A 22,927-nucleotide genomic window follows, 5' to 3' on the forward strand; every position below is an offset into this window, starting at 1 on the left:
GTTTTTAGAATTTCGAAAAAACGATTACCCTCAGCACAGTGGCTCGACAAACTTTGGCTATTTCGACTAATTATGTGCATTCGAGGGGTTCTGCCCGCATGCTTTGCAAAAGCGCATCTATTTTGGCACGATGTTAGCACAACTTGTTGGGTCACAACGCCAAGGGTTATTGTGTTTTTGAAATTCTAAAAACTGATATGGCTATTACTAACAACTGGCTACAACTCTCTAATTCCAACTAGGCGCACAACTCTACTAGTTAAAAAATTAATCATTAAAAACTTGTTAAGCAGTTTACGGTTCACTGGTTTTCTGGTGTCCGCCAACACTGGTAATACTATGCCGCAAAAGCCATATTTTTACCCCAGAAAGCCTGTTTATAAAAATTCTGGCTCACCTTCACTGAAACACCTGCCATTATATATATCATGACTGCATCGCTTGCTGTTGCAGTGGACTGTTCTCGATGCACTCAGAAGGAATGGCACGCTTCTGGAAGTTATAAACAGATCGCTTCTTTCTTTTGTCAACTTGTGCCTCGTGGCGAACTTCCCCGTTGGATCGGACATCGTTGCACACGTGTCCCAAGGAATGAAGAGACGCGTCGTCGTGTCACTTGCAGAGTGGAGCAGACAATGGGAGCCTTGCGCGGCCAATCGCAGCACTGTGTATATAACAGTGCATTTTTCTGTCACATGCGCTAACTCGACGAATAGGGCCACGCGTTGGGACTTTCTTTGTGTGTGTGGATTTAGACGTCACCAGTGAACCGGCGTAGGCATTTGTGCTGGGAAATTGAAGAAAAGCCGCTCTTTCCAACGAGACCAAGGTGGCTGCGATCGCGCGCGTGGAAGAGCTACGCATCGCGATAGAGTTGTTATTGCGTACAATTCAGCTCAGAGGGATGTTATAAATTGATACTGCAGCGAAAATACTGAACCACGGAACTGGAAACCTGGTGAATTTAAGGAATATTAGCTGTAGATTTTGAAAATGTAACTTTTAAAAATTGATTTTTTCATGTTTCGTCCCCATTAAGAAAAGCTGCAAACAGGGCTAGTTAAACAAAAAAAGTTGCATTTTTCTAGAGAGATGCGTTTTTTGTAGGCAAGTAATTCAGCACTGCTTTTTTTCAGCTGAGCACACAGAGAAATGACAGGGCGGGCACTATAATGTCTATCTGTGTGTTTTCCTGAAAAAAAGGGTACCATCACTGAAATGTGTTTCCAGAAATAGGGCCAGATGACATCGTTCAAGCACTAGGCAGGTATTATAGGATTGCAAAATTGCTCAAAGGAAAAATACACAATGGCCTTTGAATGCTTTTACAATCATATAATGCGCAACCAACTAGCCCGAACTCTGCTGCTATTAAGCATGTAACAGCTTCAAGAACACAGTGAAGTGCATATTTTGAGCTGAGTCACGCTGCAATGCTTTGGTGCTCAAAGTGGCTCAACGTACCCCTGGGCCTTGCCATGTCCCCTCCCACAGGTGGGACCTGGAGTCGGCTCAGGACAGGTGGGGTCTCATGCTGGAAAGGCTGCCGTGGCATGGGCAGCACGGCAGCCTCTGGTTTGGCACTGCCTGGTGCTACCCGGTGGGCTGCTGACGCCGGCATTGCATGGGGCACATGGACTGCCTCCTTCTCCGCACTCATGGCCACGAATCCTGTAGGTGACCATGGCACAGCTGAACGTCCTAGGCACACTGACAGGGCTAGCATCTGACTAGAGCATGGCTGCCCAAAGGCTGCATATGGGCTTTGAAAGGTGCCATAGTGGAGGGAGGGCTTCCGTTGTAACCTGGGGCTTTTGACGCGCAGAATTCAATCTTGCAACCTTCAGCTCAGCACCTGGATGCCTAACCACTAAACCACCACGGCAGGTCTATTTGAATAAGAAGCAAGCACACCGTGGTGGTGCAGTGGCAAAATGTAGGCCATGCACTGAGCTGTCTAGGCTGGTCAAACCGCCACTCAAAGTGCACAACAGCAACACAACACCCATAGCCTAGCTACAACTGGCCATCACTAAACAGGTAGCAAAAGAAATAGTTTTTTTTTAATCTGCACAGATTTTTCTTTAAAATGCTGGGAAAGATACGACAATGTGGCCTGCGTAGGTGGATTGTATGGCATAGTGAACATCATGTCTGTGGTACCAGATAGAAGACGATCAGTTAATTACTATTAACTAATCAACTTTTTAATTCTGCCTTTGGGGCACAATATTCTAAGCTTTAATCGGAGGCATTCAGGATCGTAAGAGAAGCCAGTTTTTCAATATTCTAAACTGCATTGTGGTTTGAGATATCGAATGAGGAATTAGTCTTGCAAAACGAGCCCACACCACGACCATTGTGCAAGATGTGAAAGAAGCATAGGCACATTAATGGCACCTTTCACCTCTGCTTTGCCAGAGGCAACTTGTCAAGCTAAAGCAGCAGATGACCTCCGAGCGCAAAGCCCTGATGCAAAGAAACAATGCTGCGTTCTGGCAACAAATTATGAGACTGACACAGTGGTCAGCATGGAAGTGCAGTGGTAGAAACTGCATCAGCGTGGCTTACTAGGTAAAGCGACAAGCAAGACTGGCAGCTGTTACTGCCTTCTCCGCATTAATGCCACCAGGAACAGAGCAAGAGCCTTACTTAGCATGCGTCTGCATGACTATAGTCAGATACAACTCAAGAATGAAGGGGCAGATACCCCTCAAAGGAGACCCTCTAGCCAATGGCACCAACAAATTTTCATGACGTCATGTTTAATCCGATTAAGCCATGGTTAATCTCTTTTCATCTGCCGCCCTGTGATTTCACACTAGCAAGTCAAAGGAGATTAACCATTATGTCATGAGAATTGTTAGGCGCTATTGGCTGGACGGCCCCTTTTTAGGGTCATTTGCCACTTTGTTCTTGAGTTGTATCTGCCTATAGACCACGTCAAGAGGCTGAGTCGCGAGCACCCAACAACGAACACTACGGGTCAGGTGCGCATCTCGTAATTTAGAATGTGAGCATGCTCTCATTGTGCCCTAGAATTCCCTGGCTTGGACGAGGGCTATACAACTTCCGGCGCATGTCATATGTTCGTTTTGGTATCAGGTCATTTTGCGTGCATAATTCCATGTTCTATATCTCTAACCACAATGCTGGATTTAGTGAGTTTAAAAACTGGGTTTGCCTATGACAGTGAAGGCCTTCTAGTTCGCAGTATAGCTGTAAAAAGTTAATTAAAAAGGCACAGTACAGTCAAACGCAGATATATTGAACTTGTAGCTAGGGTATGGTGACATAAAATTCTGCATGCTACTATCTTAATATCCGGCGATTTTAAATTCCCTGCAATGAATTGGTCTTGCCCTTCTGACATCACATCAAATTCCACAGAGTGCCATTTTGTGAACACATGTCAAACCTTACCCGTCGCGGAAGCTCAGTGGTTAGTGCGCTCGGCTACAGATCCGGAGTTCCTGGGTTCGAGCCAGACCGCGGCGGCTGCGTTTTGATGGAGGCGAAACGCTAAGGCGCCTAGGTGCTGTGCGATATCGGTGCATGTTAAAGATCCCCAGGCGGTCCAAAATTAAATCCGGAGCCCTCCACTACGGCACCTCTTTCTTCTTTTCTTCTCTTAGTCTCTTCTTAATCGCTTCCCTTACCATGCGGTTCAGGTGTCCCCCAATATGTAAGACAGATACTGTGCCATTTCCTTTGCCCAAAAACCAATTTTCATTTTCATGTCGAACCTTTGCTTTAGCCCAACTAGTACCTTTCATAACAAGGCAAACTGCACAATCATCTAGCATACTTGATCTGATACTAATGTCCCATTCAGAGAACCTGTTATCCCTTTCATATCTTCCAGGATTTAGTGATCATTCAATAATCCACGTCACGTTTCTCAACCACCTACCGAAACCAAAAAAAATGTAGCCAAAACACTTATTCTTTGTGATAAAGGCGCTTATAGGAACATTAACCGCGATTCTGACGACTTCTGTTCGTGCTTCCTTATTGACTTTGAAGAAACCTCTACAAAGACTAACTGGCTACACTTTAAAAATAAAATGAATAAACCCATCCAACGATACATTCCTACAATTACGCTGCGCGAGCGCATTTCTATCCCTTGGTTAAATGATACGTTAAAATGTCTCAATAACAAGAAGAAAAGAATAACACTTTTTGATGATAATGAAACTGCAGTTGCAGAACAGAACGTTGCAGAGGTGCTCAACCAGACCTTTAGTTCTGTATTCACTTGCGAGCCTGGTGGATACCTGCCTCATTTTTCACCCTTTGGTTTCCCTGCTATGCCCTATATATTAATTGAACACCACGGTATTGTTAAAATACAACCTTTGTCCGTAAAGTTCCCAGACTGAGTCCACTAAAAAAAATGCGTTTAACATTGAAATCATTTCTGCAGCACCCTTTCGAAATAGTCTCCCTTGCAGTCTATACACAGCTTCCAACGCTTCTTGAGGTCTTGGAAACAGTTGGAAAATGCTTCTTTTGGCAGGGCTGTCAGCTTCTTTGTCGTGGCGTCTTGAATGGCCTCCACGCTCCCCATCCAGCGACCTTTTAGGGCTCTCTTCACACGAGGAAACAGGAAAAAATCGCATGGGGAGATGTCAGGCGAGTATGGCGGATGGGGAAGTACAATAATGCTGTGCTTAGCAAGAAATTTTGTCATGCTGAGAGCAGTGTGCGGCCTTGCGTTATCGTGGAGAAGGCTCCATTGTCCAGATGCCCATAAGACAGGGCAACGGCGTCGCACTACATCACGCATGTGTTGGAGCACGCGGATATCAAACTCCTGATTCACCACCTGCCCTTGTGGGACGAACTTGTGGTGTATGACACCTCTGGCATCAAAAAAAACTATCAGCATAGTCTTTGTTTTGGTCTTCTGTCGCCGCACCTTTCTCGCCGGAAAGCTTGTGGACCGCCATTCGGCGCTCTGCCTCTTTGTTTGAGGATCGTATTGAAAACACCCCGCTTCGTCTTCAGCAATGATGCTGTCGATGAATGCAGCATCCTTCTCTGCCTCGGAGAGCAAATCAGCGCTCAATGATGCCCGCGTGTCCTTCTGGTCCTGTGTGAGGGAGTGCGGCACAAGTCTGGCATTCACTTTTGTTTCCCTAAGTTCTCAAGCAAAATTTGGTGGCATGTTGTCTTACTAATATCGAGAGCATCTGATAGCATGCAGACTGTAATGGTGCGGTCTTGCTGTACGATTTCCCTGATCCGAGCCATGCTGTTTTAATTCCGTGAGGTTGATGGCCCCTGCCTTGTGTAGTCTCCCACCGACGTTCTCCCCGAAACGAACCTCTTGTGCCACTCGAAAACTCGCGCCCACGATAATGTCTCATTGCCGTAAGCGTCACTAAGGAGCTCATACGTCTATGTGGCTGTCTTGCCAAGCTTCACACAGAATTTTATGTTTACACGCTGTGCGAGGTGGACGTCCATCTCTCCACATTCACTCACAGTAGAATGCACAGACGACTAGTGGCAAAGTATTTTCCTAGATGTAGTGCCATCTAGCAGCTGCCACAGCAATTAACACCTCCTGGAGTTGTGCCTATCAAACACATACTTCTCGTCAAACGGGGAATTTTACCGACAAGTTAAAGGAGCGCCAATGGGAGCATCCATCTCTGTCGTCATGGTCAGTTTAACCATGGAACACATCGAACAACTAGCCCTCAACTCATTCCACCCGCTACCAAAGATTTTCCTCAGGTATGTCGACGACTGCTTAGCCGTCATCAAAAGATCTGAGACTCAAAATTTCCTTCGTCATTTAAACTCTGTAGAACCTGACATTCAGTTCACGCTAGAGGTGGAACAAGAAAACTCCCTGCCGTTTTTGGACGTCCTCGCGTCCCAAAACCACAATACCCTTCAATTCTCCGTATGCCGCAAACCAACCCACTCAGGCCGGTACCTCCATTTCTCTTCGAACCACACGACAGTCCATAAAGCATCAGTGATGAAGAAGCTGTTCAGACGAGTTGAGACACACTGCAGCACAGAACTTGACAAAACAAAGAAAAATGCACGGTATTCAAAGAACTCATCATAAATGGCTACCCAAAAGACTTTATTCAAAAAACCATTCGACGTCAAAAACACAACATTCGTCAAGAAATCAACGCACAAAGACCAACGCCACCACCAAAATATGTCACTTGACCTTATGTCGGAGGTGTCAGCGAAACCATCGCCCGAATCCTGAAAAAATCGTGTCTCCAGGTTGCGCACAAGCCCACAAACACTGTTGCGCTTTGCATACCTGTTCCCAAAGACCGGCCGCCGAGAGAAAGAGCCCAAGGCATTCTCTACAAAATTCCATGCGCCGACTGCGACGCAAGCTACATTGGCAAAACCAAAAATTTCAAAGAAATAATTCGGCAACATAAAAACGACGTCCGCAAATTCGCAAGAGAGCGCAATCCAGTAGCCGAACATTCCGAGGACTCCAACCATAGAATCAACTTCGAAGAAACCGGCATCCTGGGAACTGAAACAAATTACCAAAAAAGGCTCCTTCTGGAATCCTGGCATATCCAAACCACCCCGAACAATATCAACCGCACAAAAGGAAACCTGCACTGTTGTTCCTTTCACCCCCCCCCCCCATACTTAAAAGACGCTAGCTACTGCCCTTCGGTTACTGTTAAAAATTTCTGGTTGGAGATGTGCAGTTTATTATAATGTCTCAAAGTTGCACTGTTTTTTTTTTTAGCTATAATGAATTACCAACTAGCCCAATCAGCCACCCTTGCACATCAATATTAGAACAGTTCAAAAATTCAGAAATAAGTTTGAAGCCAATATAAAGAAATCTCCAATGCACTACTATACTGATAAATTTGCTAGTATTCACTTTGATCGGCAAAAAACATGACACACAATAAAGAACTTACTAAGTCAACCTGCTAGTGGTGTACAAATGAAATGAAGGTAGGTGAACGGTTTTTTAGCAGCAAAGCCTTGCCAATGAGTTTAATCTGTATTTCCCAGCCTTTGGATCAGCAGATTCAACAATGTCTCTGCATCTACCCCATATATAAAACAGTGTTCAAAATACGATGTTTCCAAACCTACCACTTCTGCACAAAGTGTTAATGTAATCAATGATTTGAAAAATAGCTCTTCGTCTGGCTTTGACAGGATCAGTGCAAGACCAATCAAGATTGTATCAGATCTCATACGCATCGTGCTCTGCTATTTAATGAGGTGTTTGCAACAGGAATTTTCCTGATGAAATGAAAATAGCAAAAGTCAGTTTTTTTTACACCAAGGAGGTGCTGTGAATGATATAAGTATTTTACGCCCAATCAATCCTGCCACAGTTCTAAAAAACAGTGCAAAACTCTATTAGCAACAGGTTAATTATCATCTAAATAATCAACATTTAATATTTGAGTACTAATACGAGTTCTAAAAAGGTAAATCAACCAAGCTTTGCATTGCTAAAAATTTGAGAAAAAATTGTCAATAATATTGACCAACTATATGCATATGTATCTTTTTAGATGTTAAAAAGACATTTGACTCTATAAAGCACAATAGTTTCTTCACCAAGTTACCTTATTATGGAATAAGAGGCCTGCCACTTAACTATTATACAGTTATTTATCAAATGGTAAGCAGTTTGTAAAAATTGATAACAGCAATTCGTTGTACAGCAAGGGGTCCATTGTAAGTCCCATAACATTTCTTCTTTTGTAGCGATAGCTACATTATGGTAGCATTTAGAGCCTTCAGCGTGGTGGCGCTACCACCCTGTGGCTGTGCCACCACGCTGTCACGTGGTGCGGAGCAACTGCCGGCGGCGCGGTGCCGTGGCTGATCACGTGGTTGGTCACGTAACCAGCCACGTGGTGCAGAGCAGCTGCTGCTGCTGGCGGCGCTGCATGCCGGCGAAACCGAGCTGCAACAGCCGTGCGCATGTGTCGTGTCAAGTGGGGCGAAGATGAAGAAGGAACGCCCAGCAAAACGGAGCGGCGAAAGACTGACTTTGCAATTCAACTAAGCAAGTTCCACCCGGCCAGCTGTAGCTATCGCGTCACTCCAGTATTAACCAGAGCTAAACCACTGCCAATTTTTTATAAATGACATTGTCTCTCTTCCCAACACTAAAACATTATCCTGTATGATGGTGACATGAATTTTTTTTTCCTCCGATAAATGATCACTTCTCTTAGAAATCTGTGGCTCCACAGCCAAACTCAGTGGCTTGATGCTTATCGACTTAGTTTAAATGTGTAGAACACAAAATACACAATATTTGCTCCCATCAATAAGCACTTCAATCTTGCGTGCCCACTTGGATATAACATGCAGACCTTAAAGAGAGTACAGCGGAAAAAAATAATGTGCACACCAGCTACGTTAAAAGTTTTATTCATTCAGTTCTGCCAAAAAAATGTGAATAAAAGATGTGGATAGCCACCACTCTCGGTTTTAGCAGCGGCCAACGGCAGCGGCTGAGCGTGAAGCACGGCCCTGCTCAAGACTGTGAATCATTCTGGGTTCTTGTTTGTTGGCGTTCCACATAGGTTGAGCTTCGAAGTGCTCTTTTTTTTTTAATTGCATGAATTTGCCCTTCGGCATAAAAGAGTGATATGTCCATATGCAGGCCTGTGTTGGCTATAAATGCCAACAAGGCCCGGTGTTGGGGCCCATGATTAGAATACTTAAAGCTTCAACTGAGCTACACCTTTAGCCTTATCAGCCTTATTGTATGTTTACACTTATTGGATATGTGGTTGACGTTATACTTGGCTTGATGGCTAAGGTAGCATGGCTTGATAGCATGGTCAGAAATAATAGTTGAAGCCTATAATATTACACAGAAATGTTTTCACCCACTTCAAAATTACTACACAACAATTTCGAGCACCTTTTATGCACATTGATATTCCTTAATTGTACTGTTTATTTTTTACTTATCGCCACTGCTATCATTTGCCAATTACTTCTTTTTACTGTGTACCACTGAAGCAAACCGAACGACAATTGATGCATTGAATGCCATTCGATTTGAATGACATGAAATCTTCACATGTGACAGGGGTATTAGGCTTGGTGAATAAAGTTCAAGCTTACTTCCTAAAGAACACGAAAGGGCAGTTATATTTCGCTCTTATTCACTCCAGGTTCCTTTACCGACTACTGGTATGAGGTACTCACAGTAAACCACATTTTAATTTCGTGTAAAAAAACTTGAAGAACTAAGAAAAAAATCATTTTACAATGAATACATCCCATCACATCCTATGTTTCTTTTTAGGTGATCAAACGCTTGTTGATTTTTAATGTGTTTTCAAGTTTCTCAAAGAAGCCAGCGTTTTAAACAACCTATAGGTATCAAAAGCTTCGCCTTTAACACAAGAGATTCGAACTCTGTGCTTGGCGCATCATAGCCATAGTTGTTTTTGTGCCATAAAGCTCCATATGGCTAACTAACTACTTGTATAAGGTGTTACTTCAAAATTTAACTTGAAAAACTTTTATGCAGTGCAAAGGAAAAGCTTAAATTTCATTCATGGTTCATCCAGTAAATGGATATTTTAAAAAGGATGGTATACTGAGTATTGAAGCCTTGTATCACGAACAGCTTTTCGAAATTATCTACTCAGAGATCAAAACAAACCCTGAATTGTTCTTATCTGTCTATACTAAAGATACACGCATTACAAGTTCAGATATCAGTCTTCCTTGCAGCCTTTAATGAGGACGAATTATGGTATGCAGCTACCTCTGACAAATTCCTTACTGTATGCACCTTTTCTTTGCTTTATTTCAAATTATCGAGTGTTCTCCACCCCTGCTTTGTTTTAGAAAAAAAGACTAAACCTTATTTTCTGCACAACTTGTAAACATTACTACAAATTTTGTTTAATGCCGGCACATATCACTTAGTGCATGTTAAGACATTGTCGTCTCATCAGTTTCTTTATGAGTTTTTAACATTCCCAGTCCGTGAAATGTTCCACATGATTTCTTTCATCTGCTATTTTCAAGGTCATATCGTTAATCATTACTGAATACGAGTTGTTACAATTGTAGTTTAATTAACTCAGGATATGCACCACGCTCCTGTCTATTTTTTTTTTTACAGTAAATGGTAATGATTTGCCCTTCCTTCCATGTGAATTTTCACTTTACATTCAGTGTTTGTTATTTTGATGGATCGTAGTTAATTTCAGAAATATGTTCATAGTTCTATGTATAAATTCTATAGGTTTATGAATAGCAATTGCATACAGTTTTTGTAGCTTTGTTAAATGTGTGCTGCTACCCTGCTTGTGCTCCCTGACAATACTTATGTAATGTCAAAAGCAAAATAAACAAAACTGACAGTTTACATGCCACATGTCCTGCCTCTCTTTTAGTTGAGCTCAAACATTCTGAACTAACATCTCTTTACCTTGCCTCAACAGCGCTGGAGTGACAAAAGTATGCATTCACAGTTTAAAACCTAATTTTACTTGCAACATCAATAATCTTGAGGAACGAAACAGTGCAACTGAGCCAGTAGGCAGGCCCGTGCACTTTCCTGTTCTTTTTTTCGTACCACCAACAGCAGCAGCAGCAGCAGCATCTTACACTGGAAAAATTTTTGCAAGATACAATTGCACCAGATATTTGTTGATTTTTTCATTTAAATAAATGGTAGAAGCACATAAATATCCATTACCAACAAAACAGGTGCTGTGTAGCCGTGTCACGTCCCTGTCTTTTGCACCGTTTCCTTCACTTAATTTCATGCACCAACTTGACCACCAAAGAGCCCTACTAGATGTGTTGGTGCTGTAATGGTGATCACATATGTTCTTTGATAAAGTTACTGTCGTAAACATGCAATTTTCACTACTCACAATGTTTCTATCACTCTCTATTTTCTTATTCCACTGAGAAGGCAATGCGTGTAAAACAACATATATAAACAACTTACACATGTAAAACAAGCAATTGATATCTAAGGCCCTATTCGGGTCATAAGATGCTGTGTATGTAGGGTTGAAAGCTTTCAGAGCAGTAGATCATAGTCTTTGAGAAGGTCTGCAGTAGCTTGTAACCCAGCACTATTCCTTCTTTATTGCTTATAAGGCTTTAATTACAACTCCTTTAATCATAACAAGAGTTTTGATATTTTCTGACTGGTATTACTATAGGGATAGCGTTGCTGCTGGTTTGGAATCCAGTGAAAAATTTGTGTTGCTTTATTAGCCTTGTTCATAATACTGTTATCATCTATTGTTAAAACAATGATATCTGAATGGTGATCAAGCAACACAGTTTCGTGCTCTACAAAGCAGGCTTGCCACACAGTATAAACATAATCAAGATCAACAATTAATTATGCAGCAAGAAATGTAGTAATAAATGAAAACAAGCAACAGTGGATGCCGCTCTTTGGCAGGTGGAAAAGTGCCAGGCAGCAGCAGAAACAGTACATGCTCGGAGCACACTGCTCCCAAGAGGGCATACACATGGACATATGCGTCTTCCGAACATCTCCGTGCCTGAAGGAGGCGGCCTATCGTCGTGATAAGCAATCTTTAGTGCTGGCATTGAGAACCTCTCGGCGTGTGCTACATACATGCAGGCGAGTGCTCTTACGACTGCATAAACACCTTGACTGTCGTCAGTACTACCTTGCTTCAGCTATTTTAGCGTTGTGCAATAGGCCAACTGAGCAACAATGCATAATAGGCACATTTTAAAATCCTGCTGAAGGTGCAACTGGATTCTTTTAACCACCCTCAAACAGCAATGCACCCACCCTACTCTGCTACGTGTAAGAGCCGTTGTCATTTCTTGTTTGTTTGAGCTAGCCTTCTGAATGCGCGCTCAAACACTAAAATACTACACCGGGAGATGGTCAGCTCTCAGTGCTCAGGAAACAAGACACCCAGCAAAAGAATCGCCTCTTGCGGCGTGGGCACAGAATTGCAGAACAAAACGGATACACGGTTTTATCGAAATGCAAAGCCTGAAAAGCTTTGAAAAGCTTGAGTCTATATTATTTCACAGCACATCTTGAACCACACTAACTAGCCCAGCTAGCCACAGGACTGGCTGCAGCGTCTATTCTCTAAATATGAGCTCCGCATGCGTCTCCACCTCTGGTGAGCACGCAGACACGCCCGTGCGAGCCGCTTCTCTAGAGAACGGGCGCCGCGGCCAGTCAGCAGCGGCCGCCCGTTCTTAGCTGTCAAACGCGCAGCCACTACTCTCAAGCGGCTGTCATCGCCGATTGCCGCCTGACGAAAAGCGAAAGCTCTGACCGCCGGGCGTCTTGCCCCACACACTTATGTCGCTGGCCAAAGCGCCGGCCGATGACTCACCGCTGTCGATCGACCAGCGCCACGCCGACCTCGCAGCCCGTCAAGAAAGCGGTCAAGCGGCCGGACTTACCTCTGTGCGCCTCAGGACGGCTGCCATCGGCCTACGCCGATTCGTCTGCTGCCATGCCAACTAATACAAACACGTCCGCGCAGTCAGCCGGCTTGTCACTACACCACCGCTAGCTTTGCCCATGTGCGATAACTCAGCGTTTGCATAGGTCATAGCACCACCTGCGCATCTCCTGTCATTGGTGAACGTTGAAAAAAACTTCTGAATACCTACTACAGTAAGAGCCCCGTCAATGTTTCTTCTCTCTTCTGTTCTCTCTCTCTCTCTCTCTCTCTCTCTCTCTTGCAAGTTGATTTTAACGGTGGCGCCACCTGGATTGCTGCATTTTGTGATTTTAGCAGACGACAGTCATCACTCCTAGAATATGAGCAGTGATCACCGCTGAGGGAAGCACAAAATAGAGCCACTCCCCACATACAGTGTTGTGCGTTTTTATCGTGAACACTTCAAAAAATTTCCCCGCCTCAAGCGCTGGCTCATTTGCCGTGAAACTGCACACAGAGCATGCGTATTATGTTAACTTTTGTATCGTAGCAAGTTTCACAACGGTGCCTACTTAGTTGAGCCGTGCATGATGCGAAAACGTAATCGTCTACGTAGAGATCGGCAACCAAATCCCGCAGACGACGCTTTTTCGCTGGATGGATGGATGGATGGATACGGCTGAACCCTTTACATCGGGCGGTGGCTCAAGCCACCTAGCCATGGCTTGTGAAATTTTACTCCTGTCTTGCTTTTAGCCACCAATCAGATAACCTTCGCTTGGTTACTTCTAACCTCTTAAAATCCACTTTCCCTTCACTATCCCTAAACCCCAATGCCTTGGGTAAGTCAGCCCCGCTGCCTTCCACTGTAGGGTTAAGCCCTTTACAGAAAAGTATCAAGTGTTGAGCCGTTTCCTCCTCCTCTCCGCACGCAATGCACAAAGTGCCTATCTCCTAATACCTGACTCTATACGTCTTAGTCCGCAAAACTCCAGTCCTGGCCTCAAACAACAAAGAACTTCCCCTACAATTATCATAGATATTTTCTTTGACAATTTCCTGTTTAAAGGTCCGGTATGTTTCCAGTACCGATTTCGTCAGCATCCCTGTTTTCCACAAAGCTCTCTCTGTTCCTTTAACCTTTTTCTTTAACGATAATTGCTGATTTGCCCCCTTACTGCTGTCCAGATATTTGCTTGTCAATTTTCTAGTTCGCTTTCTCCATTTCGTGTCAACATTCTTTATATACAGGTATCTGAAAACTTTCCTAGCCCACCGCTGTTCCTCCATCCTTCTCAATCGTTCCTCAAATGCTATCTTACTGCTAGCCTCTCTGCTCTCGAAAGACGCCCATCCCATATATCACCCTGTACCCCCTGATTTGGTGTATTGCCATGTGCTCCCAAAGCTAACCTCCCTACTCACCGTTGCCTAATTTCCAGCCTTGCTTGAACATCTGGCCTCATACACAGGACCGCATTCCCGAAGGTCAGGCTAGGGACCATCACCCATTTCCAGATCCCCCTTACCACCTCATTCCTATTGTAATTCCACAGTGCCCTATTTTTCATGACAGCTGCATTCCTACTAGCTTTATTCATTACATATTTTTCATGCTCTGTCAGATACTCAACACTGTTATTTATCCACACCCCAAGATACTTGTACTCATTCACTACTTTTAGCACGAACTCCTGTATTCTATGCTCGCCGCCCTCTTCATATGGGCCAGCTGTGGGCAGCAGAGTGTCGAGGGGCAGTAAGGGGTCTCGTCCAAAGAGAAGATAGAAGGGCGAGTAACCTGCGGTATCATGGCGCGAAGAGTTGTAGGCGAAGGTGACAAAAGGCAAGCTTATGTCCCAGTCCCGGTGGTCGTCGGATACGTACATGGCGAGCATGTCTGTCAGCGTGCGGTTGAGACGCTCCGTAAGGCCGTTCGTCTGAGGATGATAAGCAGTGGTGAACTTGTGACGAACGGAGCACGAACGAAGGATTTCGTCAACAACTCGGGAAAGGAAGCAGCGGCCACGGTCGGCAAGGAGTTGACGGGGAGCGCCATGGTGTAATATGACGTCGTGCAGAAGGAAGTCAGCGACGTCAGTGGCGCAGCTTGTTGGAATGGCGCGAGTAATCACGTACCGCGTGGCATAATCGGTGGCGACGGCAATCCACTTGATCCCCGTGGAGGACTCCAGGAAGGGCCCAAGTAAATCTAGCCCAACACGAGAAAGCGGGTCGGTTGGGATGGGGATCGGCTGCAGGTGTCCAGACGGCAGGACAGCGGGCTTCTTTCGGCGCTGACAGACGTCGCAAGCGGCGACGTAGCGTTGGACGGAGCGGTACAGACCAGGCCAGAAGAAACGTCGGCGCACGCGGTCGTACGTACGGGAGACACCAAGATGACCAGCCGTAGGTGCGTCATGCAGTTGTTCGAGGATAGTGGACCGTAGGTGGCGGGGAACAACGAGCAAGTGCTCAGCGCCATCAGGTCGCATGTTGCGGCGGTACAGCGTGTTCCCGTCCAGCAAAAACCGGGCCAGAGAAGTGTCGCGGCGGTCGGTGCTGAGGCGGTCGATGAGAGAGGTGAGGGTGGGAGAGGTCGGAGATGGAGAGGACACAGGCATCCGACTCACAGTCTGTAGAAGGAGGATCGACGGGATAGCGGGACAGGCAGTCTGCATCTTGATGGAGGCGACCGGACTTGTGAACCACGGAAAAGGTGTATTCTTGCAATCGCAATGCCCACCGGCCAAGACGGCCAGTATGGTCCTTGAGAGATGAGAGCCAACACAGGGCGTGGTGGTCGGTTATAACAGTGAATGGGCGGCCGAACAAGTATGTGCGGAATTTTCCAATGGCCCAAACAAGAGCCAGGCACTCGCGTTCTGTGATGGAGTAATTCTTCTCGGCGGAAGAAAGAAGACGGCTGGCGTACGCAATCACGCAGTGCTGGCCGCGTTGTCGCTGAGCAAGGATGGCGCCAATTCCGTGACCACTGGCATCGGTGCGAAGTTCAGTCGGGGCAGACGGGTTGAAATGGGCCAATACAGGAGGGTTGGTGAGGACGGCGATAAGGCTGGAGAATGCAGTAGCCTGTTCTGGGCCCCAGGAAAAAGGAACGACTTTCTGCAACAGATTGGTGAGAGGGCGAGCGACGGCTGCGAAGTTCGGGATGAACCGGCGAAAGTAGGAACAGAGACCGATGAAGCTGCGGACATCACTGGGCGAGCGGGGACAGGGAAAAGCACTGACGGCACGAACTTTATCAGGGTCAGGTTGTATGCCACTCGCATTCACCAAATGGCCGGGGACTTTGAGTTCGCGGCGGCCGAAAGTACATTTTTTTTAGTTGAGTTGAAGACCTGCGCGGCGGAAAAGTGCCAAGATGGACGAAAGGCGAAGCAGGTGGGTTTCAAAAGAGGGCGAGAAAACAATTACATCATCTAAGTAAGAAAGGCAGGTCGTCCACTTGAAGCCCCGGAGTAACGAGTCCATCATCCGTTCAAATGTGGCAGGGGCGTTACAAAGGCCGAAGGGCATGACCTTAAAATGGTAAAGGCCATCAGGGGTGACGAAAGCTGTTTTCTCGCGGTCTCTTGCGTCAACAGAGATTTGCCAATACCCGCTACGAAGGTCGATGGAAGAAAAGTAGCGGGCACCATGTAAACAGTCCAGGGCATCATCTATGCGCGGAAGGGGATAGACGTCTTTCTTCGTGACCTTGTTGAGAGGACGATAGTCGACGCAAAACCGCCAAGTTTGGTCTTTCTTTTTCACGAGCACGACAGGAGATGCCCAAGGGCTGTTTGAAGGCTCGATTATATCGTTGGCCACCATCTTGTCCACCTCCCGCTAGATGATCTGGCGCTCTGGTAGCGACACACGATAAGGCCTCCGGTGTATAGGTCTGGCATCGCCGGTGTCAATGCGATGAGTCACTACCGATGTTTGACCCAGAGGAGCAGAAGCGAAGTCAAAAATGTCGGAGTAGGACACCAAAAGGTTGTGAAGATCCTGTGCATGCTCGGGGCTCAGGTCAGAAGCAATCATCGCAGAAATGGATTGCGGAACGTTGGCCGGGATGTCGGCCGCTTGAGAGACAGTAGAAGGCGGTCCAGATGAGAGAGCAGTGACGGTACAGTCGGTGAGAGAAGACAAAGTAGCAAGCGATATGCCTGCAGGAAGAACTTGTGGTGACAAGCTGAAGTTGGACAGGAAGGGAGGTGCTATTCTTGGTGACGGTCACGATGAGGTGCGGAAGAACAACATTGCGGGAGAGAACGACATCGGCGAGTGGACAGGCAAGATAATCCCCATCAGGAACCGCAGGAAATGGGGACATAGGCAGATAAACGGCAGAGTCGGGGGGCAGGCGAGCGTACTCGGTGGAGCGAAGGCGGGGCGTGGAGCTTGAGGGTGTGTCGGCTGAGCTGAGAGGCAGGTCCAATCGTAGAAGGCCGCTGGAGCAGTCGATAAGGGCAGAGTGAGCGGTTAGAAAGTCTAGACCAAGGATCACATTGTGAGGGCAGTGTTCGAGGACGGTGAACAAAACTGGGATGTGACGATCGGCAAGAGTGACGCGGGCAGTGCACAGACCAGTGACGGCAGCAGTGCTGACATCGGCAACGCGAACGGTGGGCGAAGCGGCAGGGGTCTGAACTTTTTGGAGGCGACGGCAAAAGGATGAGCTAAGAACCGAGACTTGGGCACCAGTGTCAATGAGGGAAGAAACAGGAACACCGTCCACAAAAACGTCGAGCAGATTACAGGGCGAAGGCTGGGTCAGTAGAGGATTTTCAGGTCGGAGCACCAATGCAGCATCACCTCCGGGAGCTGCACTGGCTAGTTTCCCGCGAAGCGGCCTGCAGAGGATGGTGAGTAACTGCGGTGCGGAAGAGGTGAGCGGGAACGGTGGGCTGTCGGGGAGGGAGAGCGGCTGGTTCTACGAGGAGGCGGTGTGGACTCGGCGCTGGGTGGGTCATTCCGAGGCGTGAAGCGACGGGGTCCATAGTCATAAAGGTGGTCGACGTAGGGCAAAGGTCGGGGAGGTGCGGACCAACGGCTGCGGCAGTGGCGGGAGATGTGGCCTACGCGCGAGCACGTAAAGCAGATCGGCCGGTCGTCAGGGGTACGCCACTCATCCGGATTGCGATACCTTGTGTAACTTGGGACGAAGGCGTTGCGGGCCGTAGCAGTAGCGACCACGGGAGAGATGGGGCTCGCACTCCGAGGTTCGACGGGACGATGGCTGGAGGGCATGCCCAAGTTTGCGACCTCCTGGCGGACGACAGCTTGAATAAGGGATATTGTGGCCAGGGTGTTGTCCGACAAGGGCGCGTTGGGCGTAACAGGAGCCAGCGCCTCCAGTTCACGGCGCACGATGCGAGTCACGTTGTCGGGGTTGGAAGGCTGCCTTAGTGTCGGCAGATCCTCGCACGTGGAACTGGCAGCTGTGTTAGGCAGGCGGTCGAAGCGGTGTGCAATGCTCCGGTGCTTGGCCTGCTCGAAGCGTCGACACACCTGCAGAACGGAGTCAACCGTAGAGCAGTCCCGGCATAGAAGAAGGTGGAAGGCATCGTCGGCAATGCCTTTAAGAATGTGGCCTACCTTATCGTCTTCGGTCATGTTGGTCGACCTTTCGGCACAGTGCCAAGACGTCTTGAATGTATGTAATATATGATTCAGTGGCCGTTTGGGCGCGAGCTGCAAGTTCTTTTTTGGCAGCAAGCTGACGGCCAACTGGTTTCCCAAACAGGCCGCGGAGCTTTTGCTTGCAGGCATCCCACGTGGATTTCTCTTCTTCGTGGGTTTCGAACCAGACGCGTGCGGTGCCGGCGAGATAAAATATTACATTGGCCAGCATCAGCGTGGCGTCCCACCTGTTGTGCTGGCTAACACGCTCATAAAGCGAGAGCCAGTCCTCGACGTCCACGCCATCTGTACCGCAGAATGTGCCCGGGTCGCGAGGGTGGGCTACGACGACAGTTGGCGTGGCAGGCGCAGACGGAGGGGCCGGATCGGTAGTCATCTCGCCGGTTCGGCCCGTCGTCTCGTCGGCTCGCCGGCATGTCGGCTCGAACCCGCGACCTCCACCAAAAGATGTTACGGGGATGTTACGGCGGTAAGTCTATATTGGCGGCTGCTCTGAGATGGCCAGCACTCAGCTCAGAACCGAGCGCCCAGCTGTTGTTGTTGTTGTTAGCCTATCAAAAGATGGCACATACCCACACTGGGGGATCGGCCAAGAATCGGGTGGCTATTCAACTGAACTCAGTTAACAAAAAGGAAAAGCACGTGGGAGCATAACACCGGTGAATTTTTCGTCATGAACAGAAAAGGGATGAGTGTTTTGAGTGTCGTCGTCGTTCAGCGCACCGCCACTTCTTCGTTCATGATTCGTCCACTTGTAACACTATCATGACTGCAGATTTTTCCTTACTATACTTGAAGCCTAATCTATCTCCCTCTGTACTGCATATGTCTAACAACTTCTGCAGGTCTTCCTTGTTGTCAGCCATTATCACTATATCGTCCGCGTATATTAGTCCCGGTAATGTCTGTTTAATCCATTCCCCTTGCTTGAAAAAAGATAGGTTGAAGCCTAGTCCGCTCCCCTCTAGCTTGGCCTCCAAACCTTGCAGGTACAACATGAACAACAAAGGGGACAGAGGACATCCTTGTCTAAGCCCCCGCTGTATCTCTACAGGCCCTGATACATTTTTTTTCCCATTTTATGAGCACTCAGTTACCTCTATATATATCTTTTAAAAGATTAATTATTCCATTTTCCAGATCCAATGTGCCCAATATGTCCCACAAATGCTCCTGAGTAACGTTGTCATAGAATCCCCTAATATCCAGAAATGCTAGCAATAAGGGCCTATGTTCCTTTTCCGAAATTTCTATACACTGTGTCAATGAAAATAGATTGTCCTCCAACCTCCTTTGTTTCCGGAACCCATTCTGTAGTTCCCCTAACACTCCCTCGTTCTCCACCCAAGCCTGCAGTCTATCCTTTATGATTTGCATCACCACCCTGTAAACCACAGATGTCACTGTTATGGGGCGATAGTTACTTACGTCTGCTTTGTCCCCCTTTCCCTTATATATCATGTTCATTCTACTTAATCGCCATTCATCGGGGACTTTCTCATCCACTATCATTTTGTTCACTACCTGTATTAATGTTTGCTTGGATTTTGGTCCTAACTTCTTTATCAACATAATCGGGATACCATCTGGTCCTGTTGATGTGCCACTAGGAACCTTCTTCTCTGCCCTTTCCCACTCTCCTTGCTCAAGTGAAGCTATTGCTGTAACCGGTCTATCTTCGTTCGATAAATTATGTACCACGTGCTTTGCTGAAAATTTTTCCGTCATCCTTGTTCCTATGTGTTTTATTGCTTCATCCCCTTCTAGTCGAATACCCTCATCTGTAACAATAAACCTTTGTTCTAGCCTAGTTTTATTACTCATTGCATTTAGATGTTTCCAGAATTTTTGGGCTGCTTTTCTATCCTTTTTATTTACTTTTGACATCCATTGGGCACCCTTTCTTCTAATTTTCTCATTAATCAAATAGGATGCGTCCCTTCTACACTTTATGAAGGTATCCCGTTTTCTGTCTACTTAGGGTTTTGGTTCCCCCCTCTTCTTGGAATATCTGTGTTCCCTGGATGCTTCCTTAAGCCGTGGTAAAAACAGCGCAGCGACGACAGACACAGAGAAGACAGAAGAAGACGGACAAGCGCTGACCAACTAGCTCAGTTGTCGGTTCTTCTGGATGCTTCCTTGCGCTTTTCTATTGCCCTCTTGACCTCCTCATCCCACCAAGTCTTGGGTTTGCATCTTTTCCCTTTTAGCTTTACTCACACCTTAGCTAGCTCTAGCTCCAGTAATCGAGTTAATTTGGTATAAGTCCATTCTGTTTCACTATCCTCAAAAATTACTTTCTCGATTTGTTTGGCTGCTACTTCCAATTGCTTTTCTGAGTAAAAATTTCCCCCTGATTGTTCATCTTGCTTCAGCCCTACATTGCTTTTTCTTCTGAAGCTCAACTTGATACGCTTGTGGTCACTACCTAGACTTCTGGAACCATCTTCATCTATGCTCATTACCCCTAATCTGTTATACATCCTCTGTGACATTAGTGCATAATCTATCGTCGAGTGCAGACTCCCCGCCTCCCATGTTATGAGCCCTTCACACTTCTCGGTGCTGTTGCATACAACTAAATCATGCCTGTCACACATGTCCTGCAGCATGCTTCCTGTCGAATCCGTGTACCCATCCAGGTCATCTATGTGTGCATTCATGTCGCCTAATATAATTATCTCGCCCTGTCCTTCTAGCTCATCAATGTCGCTTGCAATACATTCTAACATTTTCCTGTTTTCCTCTTTGGCATTAACCCCTGTCCACAGAAATACAAAGCCAAGGAGTGTTTACTTGCCTGCCACTGTTCCTTTTAACCATAAATGTTCCCTGCATCCCAGTCTAACCCTTTGAAAATTCATACTTTTATGAATGAATGCCCCAATTCCACTTCCCTTTCTGCTGCCCTCTGTTCTATTGCAATATTCCCATGCGTAGTCTGGGTTACAGGGTGGTTGCTCCATAAGATGTGTTTCCGCTAAACCATATACCATTAATTCCTCCTGTCTTAACTGTTCTTCTATTTCCTCCCATTTCAGTCTATTCCTGCCACCTTGCATGTTAATGAAACCTATATCTGAAATAACTTGGCCCTGGCGCTTGCGTCTTTCTTCCCCTATGGTCCCATTGTCCGTTTGATCTTAATTCTTCCTTCTCTACACTGGTTCCTTCAGAGCTCTGGGTCCCCCCAAAAATGTTGTTGCCTGGCGACCTATCCTACTACCCACCTTCTTGCCAGTGGCACCATCGTAGTGGATGCCATCCTGTGCAAAAGGGTGGGGCCTAACCTCGTACACTTCCTTGTTGACTTCCATCACCTCGTATCTTAGTCGTCGACTCAATAGCCTAATTACCCGATTAGTCTCCACGACCCGTTTCGCGAGCCTGCCTCTGGACCTCTGGGATTGTGCATATGGTCACATGCACACTCTCGGAGGCCTCTCTAAGCCTATTGGCACGCGCGAGGAAAGCAGAGACGAGGCGTGGGGCTTGGAGTCTCGGTGCCAACTAGTTTTATTCTTTCTTTGTGCGCCGGCCCTCTCTCGGCGGCCGGCTGGCTACGGTCGACTACGGTCGGCTACGTTCCGCATTGGCAGCACCGCGGCTTATCCGCGGCATATTTGTGTTCACCACAGTACTCCCCCCCTAGTGAGAACACGAACGGAACCAACACGAGAAAATCGTGCGATTAAAGGTTGAGGCGACTTGGCGTATTTAGAACGTCTGCCACTGCGCGTGTGGTGGGTGCGAGTATCAGGCGTGGATGCATTTTCCTCCCTGGTGGAAACCGCTGCCCTGGGACGAGGCACTCTTGTATGGGTTACAGGCGACAGGATGGAGGTGGGTGTCATGGACTGCGTTTCCATGTACGCAGGTTTAAGTCTGTCCAACGAGACAACTTCCCACCGCCCCCGCATTTCGATAGCGAACGTCTTCCACGCACGGCGGAGAACCTTGAATGGCCCATCGTACGGTGCTTGTAGTGGTCGTCGTACAGCATCGTTCCGCAGAAAGACGTGACTACATGACTCAATCTCGTTGCTCACATGTGTCCTCCTCTCTGCGGGCTGTCGCGGAGGTGTAGCTCGGAGCTTGTTCATGATGTCGCGAAGGCGAGATGCGTAGTCGCTGGCGGAAATGCGAGCTCGCTGTTGGTCAGATGCAAAGAAATCACCAGGCAGACGTAGCGTCGTGCCGTAGACAAGTTCCGCAGCGCTGCAGCCGATATCTGCCTTGTACGCTGTGCGTATGCCCAAGAGCACAACAGGCAACGCTTCCACCCAAGAGTCGTGTTCACTTGCCATGAGTGCTGCTTTCAGCTGCCAGTGAAATCTCTCGACCATTCCATTGCTCATCGGGTGGTAGGCCGTAGTCCTGATGCGCGAGGCGCCGATGAGTTTCGTCAGGCTGGCGAACAACGCAGACTCAAACTGGCTTCCTCTGTCCGCTGTAATGGAGGAAGGCGCACCAAAACGACATAGCCAGTGGTTGACAAAAGCGCGAGCAACAGTTTCGGCTGTAATGTCGGGAATCGGGATTGCTTCTGCCCACCGCGTGAAACGGTCGACCAAAGTGAGCAAGTACATTTGGCCCTGACAAGGTGTCAATGGTCCAACTATGTCCATATGGATGTGGTCGAATCGAGCTTCTGGTCCTGGGAAAGTCTCCAACGGTGTCACCGTGTGACGCTGAACCTTGGACCGTTGACAGACACGCAAGATACTCGCGAGTCCACTGTCGGGAATCGCGGTTGATGCCAGGCCATACGAAACGCGCCGTGAGCAGCTTCTGGGTCGCCCGGATTCCTGGGTGTGAAAGCTCGTGTAACGAAGCGTATACCTCACGAC

General features: G+C 47.2%; 1 protein-coding gene across 4 annotated transcripts in view; it reads right to left on the reverse strand.

The window, feature by feature from the left end:
• Exn (Ephexin) overlaps positions 1–12,691 on the reverse strand; it is a 140,938-nt gene extending 128,247 nt beyond the window's left edge. For 3 of the 4 annotated variants that reach the window (XM_077655704.1, XM_077655705.1, XM_077655702.1), the window contains exons 1-2: positions 12,442–12,691; positions 1,465–1,671 (exon numbers count right to left, since the gene is read on the reverse strand). In XM_077655704.1, coding sequence (XP_077511830.1) covers positions 1,465–1,660 — 196 coding nt within the window. In that variant the 5' untranslated portion in view covers positions 1,661–1,671; positions 12,442–12,691. Of the gene's footprint in view, positions 1–1,464; positions 1,672–12,371; positions 12,418–12,441 lie in introns of those variants that run through there. The other variant, XM_077655703.1, reaches the window with a different exon arrangement.
• Positions 12,692–22,927: the final 10,236 nt, after the last annotated feature.

This window comes from Amblyomma americanum, chromosome 2 (genome assembly GCF_052857255.1).
Source record: "Amblyomma americanum isolate KBUSLIRL-KWMA chromosome 2, ASM5285725v1, whole genome shotgun sequence".
In the NCBI taxonomy this organism is placed as follows: Eukaryota; Metazoa; Arthropoda; class Arachnida; order Ixodida; family Ixodidae; genus Amblyomma; species Amblyomma americanum.